At 38.2% G+C, this 12,080-nt stretch overlaps 2 protein-coding genes across 4 annotated transcripts in view; one reads left to right on the forward strand and one right to left on the reverse strand.

Annotated features, from left to right (window-relative positions):
• Positions 1–3,993, forward strand: part of ndufaf7 (NADH:ubiquinone oxidoreductase complex assembly factor 7) — a 36,862-nt gene extending 32,869 nt beyond the window's left edge. For all 3 annotated transcript variants that reach the window (XM_059985654.1, XM_059985652.1, XM_059985653.1), the window contains exon 11: positions 3,563–3,993. The gene's annotated coding sequence lies outside the window, so the exon portion shown is untranslated. The remainder of the gene's footprint in view (positions 1–3,562) is intronic.
• Positions 3,994–4,148: 155 nt separating this feature from the next.
• The window catches only part of prkd3 (protein kinase D3), a 358,247-nt gene continuing 350,315 nt past the window's right edge, over positions 4,149–12,080 (reverse strand). The window contains exons 18-21 of the mRNA XM_059985651.1: positions 9,689–9,787; positions 8,874–9,141; positions 6,671–6,756; positions 4,149–5,946 (exon numbers count right to left, since the gene is read on the reverse strand). Of these exons, the coding sequence (XP_059841634.1) occupies positions 5,773–5,946; positions 6,671–6,756; positions 8,874–9,141; positions 9,689–9,787 (627 nt within the window). The 3' untranslated portion in view covers positions 4,149–5,772. The remainder of the gene's footprint in view (positions 5,947–6,670; positions 6,757–8,873; positions 9,142–9,688; positions 9,788–12,080) is intronic.

Below are 12,080 nucleotides of genomic sequence, written 5' to 3' on the forward strand. Positions count from 1 at the left end.
ATGGGTTGACTGTACAAAATAATTCATGTGATATGAGTTTAGTTACTTTAATTTATTAATTTTATATAATTTGACTATACTAGATCTAGTATATTTCCATATTCTTAATCATAAGAGGTTATTAAAGTACTAAGGTAAACCTTGTTTTTTGACAAGTATTAAATCTTTAAAGTAGACTCTAAACTTAATTTGCTTCCTTTGCCAAAATTGCACTTAAATCACATAGAGCAAACAGCACAGTTGCAATACATAAAAACTAATATATATATCTCTCAAACCAGATGGGAAACTTAATTTTGGGAATGTTTGTGACCATAACCAAGCTACTTCACTCCTTAGATTATCTTCCAGTATTGGAGTGCAATGTTTAGTCTAATAACACTCAGTTATAACTAATGCAGACAAACTATAGGAAACTTAAATATACAAGCACAAGCAAATGGCTAACACGAAAGTATACATGAGAATTCCCAATCACCACTAGCACTCTCCTCCTCACCCCTACCCTCCCAAAAAAGACAAGTTAAATGTTTGTTCAGTTTGATAGGCAGCAATTTCATAATGACTAGCAAAAAAACTTGTCATCTCAGGTGAAATCATGGTTCCATTACCACTGCTTGTACGTGTCATTGACTATCCCTTTCCAATTGCCAAACAGCAAAAAATAAGCTAGAGTAAGCTGTATTTAAAATTTAACAGTCCTTATGCACTGGTGAAAACCCCATAGAATGTTAGAAAATTCTTACAGCATTGCAAAAACAAGATAATAGCTATTTATCTATTCTAATTGTTCTACCATCACCTTTCACACAGCTGCAGGAATGCATTAGAAACCATGAATTTTATTGTCCAAATATGCAGTAAAAATTCTAACCAATCTTCAATAAAACAGATGTTAACAATATTAGACAATTGGCTGGGGCAAGTATCTTTTTGGCTACAGGTTTAAATATAATAGAAAATTTTCTCCTTAAATTGCTGATTAGAATGGTTGTTTATTTAATTAAAAACTAAAGTAACAGCATCTTAAGCCAGGTTTTTCAAATTAACTTGAAGGCTCTTGGACAGTCCTATGGCAAGATAAAACACGATGTTATCTGGAAAAATGGATTGTCAAATAATATTATAAAGAACAGAGTTTTACTGAATGGACAGGCTGACATTAAGCAGGAGGTACAGAAGTTGTGTATTCAGGACAATGAAGCAACCCTTTTTTGTTGTCCTGAACACAAAACTTTATTATCTTAATGTTTATTTGATGTCTTAAAAACATGTGTTTTAGAGTAGATTGAATAGAATAGCATTTGAGTAAAAGAACAATAATTCGTCAGAGACGAGAACTTTCTCCCATTCTACACGTCTCTCATTGATTATGGTTAAGTGTAAAGTCTGACACTGTCTTATATTAGTAGTGAACACAGAAAAGACCAGTATTCCAATGTTGAAAGCAATGGAGGGATGTGCTGATGTAGTCAGAATCAATTAGTAAATTAATGGGACAAGTAAATTGAACACAATTGCATTAAACAGAAAGACCTCTGAGAGAACCCATTGGTCACAGTGCTGGGAAACAGATTGGCTCCTGGTCAGTTTTCCAAAGAATTCATGATGGAAGTGCCCAGAGTTAAATAGAATCAGACTCAACCAAGACTGCTTGATCAAGCAAGACCGGCTAAACAAAGAAAGCAAAAGAGGAAAATAATACCTGATTTGGACCTGTACGTAAGATTTTAAGAAAAAATCTAATCTAACAGTGATACAGAATTTTCAAAGAGAAAATTGGTGAGATTATCAGTTTTTCGAGTGAGAAAATGTGACAGGAATTACTGGAGTATCAATAGTGATCCAAAATAAGCTGTCAGATAATTCTCTGCTCCCTGACTGGGTGTCTTCTTCAGTGTACTCAGTAAATTGCTCAGGTTTAAATGTTAACAGAATGGTTTGCTGTAACTATTCACCATAACTATTACAACTCTGCACTTTAAAGGAGATATAGCTGAATTCCTAATTATGTACAAGGCCATAAATATAGCACAGCACCCAACCTGATTGTACAATCTAATACGTAGCTTAAATTCTGTCTGCAATGGAATAACAGAACATTTAAATCATGAGAGAATCAAGCTGAGTTAAGACTCTAAGAGGAACAGCAGATGTTGCAAAGCTCGAGGAACACACAAAATGCTGATGAAACTCAGTATGACGGGCAGCATCTACGGATGGAAATTAAGAGTCACGTTTTGGGCTGAGATACTTTGTCAGGAAGGATCATGGCCCAAGATGTTGACTGTTCCTTTCCCTCCATGAACGTTGCCTGACCTGCCAAATTGCTCCAGCACTTTATGTTTTAATGCAAAGGGAGTCGTATTTGACAAATTTTCTTGTGCTCTAAGGATGTAACAAACAGCAGGGATAATGGAGAACATGTTCAGTAGATGTAGTTAATTTAGATTTCCAGAAAGAATTTGATAAGAATAAAAGATTGAATTTAAGATACCAGCATTGATAAGACAGTGACTAACTCACAGAAAACAGCAAATTAGGGTAAATGGGTCATCTATAGATTGACGATCAGCATCTTGTGGTGTGCCTCAGGAATCAATGCAGGGACATCAATTAATATCTATTGTCTCAGATGAAGGGACTTGGTGTACTGTAAACAAATTGGATGATGCAAAGATATGGTACTGTGCAAAAGTCTTAAGCACACACACACACATTATACAGCTAGAGCTGTATTAATTTTGTACTGTAGTAATTTTATATTTTGCACTGTACTGCTGCCACAAATAAAAATTTTCATGAGTGATGATAACCTTATTCTGATATGGGTCTCTATCATGTACTGAGACTGGGAAGGAGGCAGGGAAAGGGGAATTGTGGTTGGGAAAAGGGGAAGGGAGAGGGGAGGGAGCAGGAAGCACCAGAGAGATGTTCTGTAATAATCAGTACACCAGTTGTTTGGGATCAAACAACCTTGCCTGGTGTCTCAGGGCTTGGCGTGCCTGCACCTTTGCCACCCCCTGCCCCGGCTCTCCTCTGCCACCTGTTCCACAGCCCTCCTGCAGTGCTCCACCCTTTCCCAATATCCTGTGCTCCTGCCAAATTTACAAACTTGCTTCCCGCTCCATATTGACAAATGCAGTACTATGCTAAAGTCTTAGGCACACATGTATAGTTAGGGTGCCTAAAACATTTGCACAGAATCATATCCCTGACCTATCAATGCTGATATATTAAATCTAATCTTTTGCACAGGACTGTAGATGATTGAGCAAATTACGAGATGGACAAAGGGATGTATAGATAGGTTAAAGCAATGGGCAAGAAGTTAGCTGATGAAATATAATCTAGTAAAATGTAAGGTCATTCACCCTGGAAGGAAAAATCAAAAAGCAAATTTTTTAATGTAGTGAGATAACTTAAGTTTAAGTATTAAGGGATCAGGAGGAGTCCTACTTTTGAAACACAGAAGTTAGCACGTGTACAGAAAGGCCAATGGAAGTTGGCCTTTGTTGCAAGGGGCATGGAATATAAACAGTTTTTTTCTGTTTTTTTACAGGGCACTGGTGAAACTATCTCTGAGATGTACATACATATCTGGTCTCTACCTTTGCGGCAGCAATGTGATACATTAGAATTGGTGACAAGAAGAGGTTAATGGACTCTGCACGTGCTTGGAGGCTGGAGTGAGAGGCTTAAGGACTGGCAATTGCTGTGTCCTTTTTGCTGAGCTTGTCCACAATAAAAGTATTTGCTGAGTAGCACCTTAACTTTTTTTAAAACAAATTTATTGTTTTTCATCGAGTTCTTTAATTCATTTTCATTTCCCTAAAAGATTCCTGTTGTAGGGCAATAGTAAAGTTGGTCAAAAGTGCCTATCAGATTAAAAGCAAACTGCTGATATGTAATCCTACTGATTTTAATAGGCCGTCCTTTTCTATTTAAAGAAAAATTACTTTTGAATAAAATTACAGGTTTTGTCAGTCTGCAGACCATGGATTGGTTAATATTCACATCACAGCATATACTGTGGAATGGTTTATATACTTATCACAGTGAAGGAGAGTGGTCATTTTTTGCAGGGGTGTGGCCATTGATAGCCAACATCTTTCACGATACTTTTTAAGTTACTTAGACTGCTTTGTGCAAGTTATCTATTTTGTGGTGTCTAGGCTCTGAAGTCTTTAGGCTGAGTAGAACTGACTGTGTCGCATAATACTTGGAAAAGTACATTAACCTTTTTTAATCTCATGCCTGCCTTGGCCAATGAGGTCCTTGTTGTGTTAAAATAGATCTCACGAGTGGGTAGGGAATATCAGTCCTTCTTCCCACTCATTGCTTCACACTTAATGCATAGTCAGCTTCACACTTTAAGGCAAGAGGCTTTAAGCTACCCGTGGGCTGTGCTGCCTCAAGCATGACAGAACAAATAACTGAAGTCTGAACTACTGTACAGCAAATACTGATCCAAGAGCAGTTGAAGTCATGATATACAGAACACTGAAAGGTATATTTGGTCCATCATACAACCTCCACTTGTGACACTCTGATGCATATTCAAACGTGCACACCATCTCCCTGTTGCCACTAATGTTGAACAACAACATCTGACAGGACAGTTACCTGCCACAGGAATGCTGGCTAGCAGCATTAAAATATAGATTTAAATAGTTAAAAGTTTAAAGTGATGAGTTTTATGAAAATGAAATTTGTACTTATGCTATGCAGCAAGAAATGATGTGGCAATTGGTTACACACCAGAGAGTCAAACACGCTTCTGACACTGACAAATCAAAGCCTCTCCGCAGTGCCCTCCAGTGACTAGATCCTGAAATAACAGGATGGACCCAAGGAAACGTGTTCACTCCAACTGCATCTATATACCACCATTGAGTTCACAGCTTAATCTGGTCTACAGAATACTCTATAGCACTACAGAATGGTATTTTCCTTCGGCGTTTTTTCTTCATTCTACACCAATTCATGTTATTTTACCGCAGAAATTTACATTTTTGAACACACGTAATTGAATTTTGCTTCCACTATCAAGAGAGATGCTGCAACTTTACTTTTTAAATTTCTTTCAGGAGTCAATGAAAGCATTTACTGTCATTCTCTGAGAGGCCTTCACATTTAATAGTGTAATACTGTTGCAATAACCTAGAACTGTCAACCACAAGATGGAGAGAACAGGATGTACAAAAATAACAAAACAGTTGTGTGAACAAATTGATTATTTACTTTCAAACCTGCCATCCAACTTTTATATAATCAAAGATCCCTATTTAAACATAATTTGGTCCAAGCAATAGCCCTTGTCCTACAATGGACATTTATTCTCAATAACTACACTTTAAGTTCAAAACACTTGTGAAAAAGATTGTCTGATCTAGCTTTGCATTTAGTAAACAAGTAAATTTATGGCTTGGTACCAAAGAGGTACTTGGGTGGATAGTATTAAACCAGCTAAATACTAGAAAAAAGGAATGTTTGGTTTAGAGTCTATAGCTCACAGCATATACATGTCCTCTTTCTCCTCATACATTAGTCACTAAGTCTCCAGCTGTGCTATAGGTTTGCAGTCTCCATTTACACCAGATCCCTTCAATGTCACTTGGGCTGATGTAACGAGCTGGGCAGCATCCAATCCACTTTGGCCGTTGTACATCGAACAGCAACAAGTCTTAGCTTCCTTTTACCCAGTGGCAGTGTTTTCCACATCTTTGCTGTAACATTATTCACTCCTGGCAATTTGCCCAGTTTGATACATTAAGGATCTTCCTCCATATCATCAAGATTGGGTGCCATGATGAAGTGTTTGGGATACTGGAGATTGTGTATTTTGGAATATTCTTCCCAACGTGCATCATCACTTTCATGTGTGATGTAACGCTCTCCTTTCCTGGTTTCAAATTCTCGAAGATCTAGCCATGTCTGGTAATCCTGTAAAATGGCAAGAAAACATTTAAGCCTTGACTAACTTCAGGACTTCTGCACATTGATTCCATTTTATTTCTTTGTTCTACTATGAATGCTGACAAGAAATTGAATCTCAGGGTAGTACATACCTTGATAATAAATTTACTTTGAATACTTAAGCATACCAAAACAAAATAGTATATTTTTGCAACAACCTTAACAGTTGAACAAATTATTCACTTTATTCAAGCATTAGACTATTAAACTCCAAAGGCTGAATTTCATTCACCTTAAATGATCATGTTTCTATGTCTAACATAAGACCTTAAATTAAAATTAATAATTAATTTTTAACTAGCCAGCAAGTGTCAGATACACTGTCATGTATTGTTCTACCAGTATACTTCAAAGCTGCACAACTTCAGTATTGAAATCAATAGTGGAATATGACAGTTACACAAAACTCTCATTGCTATATTGCATCTCTGATCATCTTGGGTGTTTATTCTCTACTTCTTCAGAAAACTAATGAAACTCAAGGAAAGACACTTGGAAAATTGGAAGCTTTCAATTTCAGTATAATCCCAATTTAGTTGTTCAAGTAAAAGCAAGTTCTCACTGAATGAAACTGCCATTTAAAAGGGCTGTTGAAGACAACACAGGCAGTTGCAAAGTTAATAAAACAGTATTTGCAAAATTATATTGGAGCTCCACTTAACACAATTTACTGTAGATAACGTAAATTTACCTGTAGCCAAGGGTGACTGAGTGATTTGTCCACACTGAAACGTTTCCTCATCTTCACTTGCAACAGGTTGTTAATCAGATCAATGGCTAGCCCAAGAGAGAAAACAAAAATCAGTTAGTAGTACTTAAAAATGGCAGCAAAATGCCAAGATATTGTGTATCATAACAGAAGACAAAATATCAAGTTGACTACATTTAGTTACAGAGTGAGCAAACAGATTGGGATTGAAATGGCAAAATTATAATAATTTTTTTGAAGGTTTCTCAGTACTTTGTGGCAGCCAGATGTCACAAAAGACAGTTTTCTTCCTTGTTTTTTTTTTGCTATGTGTTAGGAAACAGAAAAAAAAATTGCAATGGTATTCAAAACAAGGATCTTGATGTGAGGGTAAAGCTGGCAATCAAATTGCATATGAAATTAAGTGTGTATTCAGGTGGGCAACCACTGGGCTGAACAGATAGTGAACGTTAATTTGAACACTAGATTTAAAGATTTTAAATTTGAATCATTGACGGTCAGGGTACAATGGAATTGGGAATGATGGGCAAGAGGAAGCTAGTGAGGACTAATATGACTGAAGATGGTCAAGAATTGGATACTAACTAGGGAGTACTGGAATTATGAAGCAAAGTATTATGGATGCTGTAAAAATGAACTAGTGAAACAGAAAATACTAGGCCTATCCATTAAATAAGGTGCATTCAGAGACAGGGGAAAAATAGCATTTTGGATGGTTCTTGAACAGTACTTGTGAAGGTTTATTCACCCTGACACCGCAACTTTGTTCCACTCTCCACTAATGCTGCCTAACCTGCTGAGTATTTCCAATACTTTCTGGTTTCAACTTGAAATGGTTTAATGGCAAAAGCCAAGAGAGGTCGAGCCATTTACACAGGGGGAAGTAACCCAAAGGAGTAAGGTAGAAAAGATCAGCTGCAGGTGAGGTTGATTGGCAAGATCATGAGCTGCTTGCCTCATTATACGTTAGTGCAAAGAAAGGGAATCAACTCAGTGGCATAAGAACATTTTGTGACAGGAGCTGAAGACAATATGTGGTCTTCCCAAAATCTCTCAACCACAGCAAAGAAAGCTCAGCAACACCTCTACTTCCTCAGGAGGCGATAAGAAATTTGGCACGTCCCTAATGACCCTTACAAATTTTAATGGATGCACCGTCATACCCGGGTGCGTGACGGATTGGTATGACAGCTGCTCTGACCACATCCACAAGAACCACAGAAAGTTATGGACACAAGCTCAGCTCACCACAAAAAACAACCTCCCCTCCGTGGACTCTGCCTACATTCCTTGCAGCCTTAGTCGAGTAGCCAGCGTAATCGAAGACCCCAGCTATCCAGGACATTCTCTCTTTTCTACCCCCTCCCTTGAGGTAGAAGACACAAAAACCTGAAAGCATGCACTACCATGCTCAAGGACAGCTGCTATCCCACTGTTATTAGACAATTCAATGGTTTCCTGAAATGGTAAAATGAACTCCTGACCTCACAATCATTAAGACCTTGCACCTTATTGTCTACCTCCACTGCACTTCTCTGTAACCCTTTATTCTGCACTCTGTTACCCTGGGCTACCTCAATGCACTGTCGTAATGAATTGATCTGTTTGAACAGTACACTTGAATATAAACAGATTTAGCAATAAACATAGGAAAGTCTGCAGATACTGGAAATCCAAAGCAAAACACACAGAAGGCTGGAGGAATTCAGCAGGTCAGGTAGCATCAATGGGAAAGAGTAAAAGTTAATGTTTTGGGCCAAGGCCCTTCATCAGGACATAAATTTAACAGTATGGCAATTTTATTTAGCTGGAGAAAGCAAAGGCTCACCCAAGATTAGATTTCTTGCCATACATTATGTCAGCAAGCAGGTTATTAGAGGGGAAGACTAGCAGATGGCTGTCAATGACGTATATAGGCAAGATAGGGTATCAGGGTAATCATGCAGATGAGAATGTAACTGAAAGGATATAATGTTTTACCATTGTTACTAATGTTTAATTACAGCTTTGTTCAGAATTTGTGAGGGCTATTATATTTAATTCAGTTTCACATTCCAAGTCTGGGTACCCTCATGAACAGTGAACTTGATTTCAGCACTAACAGTATCTAAAGCTGTAAGTTATCGAACATTCTTAGCACATTAATTTGTTGTTATAAAAGTATGAACTTATGGTTGATTTCTACCTTCACTGGAAGTTTCTTTCCATGGGTTTGGTGGGTACATGAATGCTGCATTTTGGATCTGGTCATTAATATCTTCATCTTCATTGAATGGGAAAGTGCCACTGAGGCTGACGTAGATTATTACACCCACTGACCACATGTCCAGAGACCGGTTGTATCCTTTACTCCGGAGGACCTCTGGAGCAAGGTAGGCCGGGGTTCCCACCACAGACCTTCGGAATGATTTCTCGCCAATAATACGAGCAAAGCCAAAGTCGCAGAGCTTTACCTAGGTGACGATCAATAGAAAGAAGCCAAAATTCAGCATTTATTCAAGATAGCTTTAAAAGACAATATACATATGGGCATCTCTACCTGCAAGCTGTCCTCCAAGTCACACAGTGGTTCCATGTTTATGCTGAGCATTTATATTTACATGGTAAAGGGCTGCCACCGGCTTGGAGGAGATCCAGAGCCAATGGAAGAGCAGTGTTTTAAAGTTAATGTAAATAGTGGTCGTGAACACAGAATGATTTTGTTTTGATTGTGTACGTATTCAATAATGCACTCAAATCAATACACCTGACTCTTCGGCTCAGTAAGTAGTGAATAGCATCAGAACATGAGGCTGTAGCCTACAATTGTGACTTCTCCAAAAGTAACAAATGAGACAGTTGGACAGGTAGATCAGAAATCTACCATAACACCCATTATAGTTAACTATAAGGAACAGTTATTAAGTGCAATGAGATAAAGTGGTTACTTCTGAGATTTACTTTATACCATAGTAAAGACTTTACAATAAAATAAAAACTCATTGGTAATAATAAACACACCTGAGGGAAAGGATCCGCTGAAGCAAGTAGTACATTCTCAGGCTTCAGGTCACAGTGTACGATGTTCTTAAAGTGTAAGTGTCTTAAGGCCACCAGAATCTTTAAAAAAAAGATAAATTCACTAAAAGAAATGTATTAAGTTATAACAATTCTGAAAGATGTGTTTTCATTCCATGATATGTGAAGAGAGATAAATTTAGGCAACATGAAATTATAAATGTGAGTGGTTCTGTATTCTGCTGCGTTGTTAATTTGAAGCAAACACAATTCTACCCAGCATGTTTGTACTCTTGCATCTGTAGTTTCTTTTTATTCATTGAGATACAGCACGGCCTTTCAAGCCACGCCACCCCGCAATCCCCAATTTAATCCTGGCCTAATCACAAGCCAGTTTACAATAACCAATTAACCTAGCAACTGGTACGTCTTGGGACTGTGGGAGGAAACCAGAGCACCTGGGGGAAACCCATGCAGTCACAGGGAGAACATACAAACTCCTTACAGGCAGCAGCAGCAGCAGCAGCAGGAATTGAACCCAAGGTTACATGTTCTGTAAAGCATTTTGCCAACCACTACACTACAAAGCGGCCCTGACAAACAAGCTGCAACAAACCAATGACAAATCTCTAGCATTGTGTTGGCTTCAGTTAAGTACACAAGGCCACAAATGCAAACTTGGATCCTGAAAATCAGCAGTGTTATAAAAATTATGACAGATGACACTATGAAGTGGTCCACATGAGTAGACTTCTTCCCGTATATACTTCTTGGTGAATGGTTTGAGCCTGTTCAACTTTCTACAGGGGCACAATTGAGAGCATCCTGACTGGCTAAATCACTGCCTGGGACGGGAACTGTACCTCCATCTATCGCAGGACTCTGCAGGAGTGATGCGGACAGCCCAGCACATCTGTAGGTGTGAACTTCCCACTATTCAGGACATTTACAAAGACAGGTGTGTAAAAAGGGCCTGAAGGATCACTGGGGACTCGAGTCATCCCAACCACAAACTCTATCAGCTGCTGTCATCCGGGAAATGGTACCACAGCATAAAAGCCAGGACCAGCAGCTCTGGGACAGCTTCTTCCACCAGGCCATCAGACTGATTAATTCATGTTGAGATAATTGTATTTCTATGTTATATTGACCATCCTGTTGTACATACTATTTGTTATAAATAACACATTGCACATTCAGACAGAGATGTAAAGATTTTTACTCAATTGTATGAAGGATGTAAGTTATAAAGTCAATTCAATTCAATAACCAACTTGTGTTCAGTGATAGAGATGAGAAAGAGAAAAATAATAATCAACAAATCACAAAACATTCTCTTCCACAGATAAAGCCCAGCTTTCTGTTTGCTTCTTCTCAATTGGAGTTGCTGTAATCATTTCTTAAGAAACTAATATGAACTGCAAGTGTACACACTGGGATCTCATTTGGGGGGGGGGCACATCTTGTGGTAACTTTGTAACTTCAAGCAAGGTCTCTAATCTACAGTTAGAATGGACACAAAAGTTTTCTCCAGTTTCTAATAAAGTTAGCATCTCTATAGGGGGAGTGGCTATTAGATTCATTGTTGCTCTTTAACAGAACTTGTTATGGCAGATTAGGAAAATCTATGAAAATTCTCCTAAAGGCTGCTCCATTGAGACATGTTCAAGGGTCAGAGAGAACAGAAGACGCCAACATTTCCACTCTACTATGTTTCCCATGTGCTCAAGTCTACCATTGCACGGATGAGCTTGTGCTGATCACTGCTATAGGGATATCTTCAATGAACAGTTAGTTATGCTCCTAATGGCATGGAGATGTCAAACAGCAATACACACAGGAAAACTATTGCTATTCTGGGTATAAGAGATACTCATGCAGTGATGACATCTTCAACCAAAAAAGTCTAAACCAAAGCAAATCAATTCTATTCCTTTCTTCACTTATGTAAATGTTGCACTGAGAGAAATTGGGTTGGCAAGTCAGATCCTTAAAACTGTAAGACATAGGAGCAGAATTAGGCCATTCAACCCATTGAGTCTGCTCCAACATGGCTGATTTATAATCCTTCTCAACCCAAATCCCCTGCCTACCGCCCGTAACCTTTGACACCTTAACTAATCAAGAGCCTACCAACTTGTACTTTAAATATACTCTATCACAGCCTCCATAGCTATCTGTGGCCTATCTAAACTCTGTCTTTCATGATGTCAATTAAAACGCCATGATACCGCAATGATTGTTTATAACACAAGTTATAAGACCCTGTACACTATACTGACTCAGCTAAAAGAAGAGGGCAACATAATTTCAGACACAAAAATCCTTAAATTTTTCCCACGCATTTAGGAGTTAAAAAGGAATAACAGGCATTGTTGAAACATGATGCAAGTAA

This window comes from Hypanus sabinus, chromosome 12 (genome assembly GCF_030144855.1).
Source record: "Hypanus sabinus isolate sHypSab1 chromosome 12, sHypSab1.hap1, whole genome shotgun sequence".
NCBI lineage: Eukaryota > Metazoa > Chordata > Chondrichthyes > Myliobatiformes > Dasyatidae > Hypanus > Hypanus sabinus.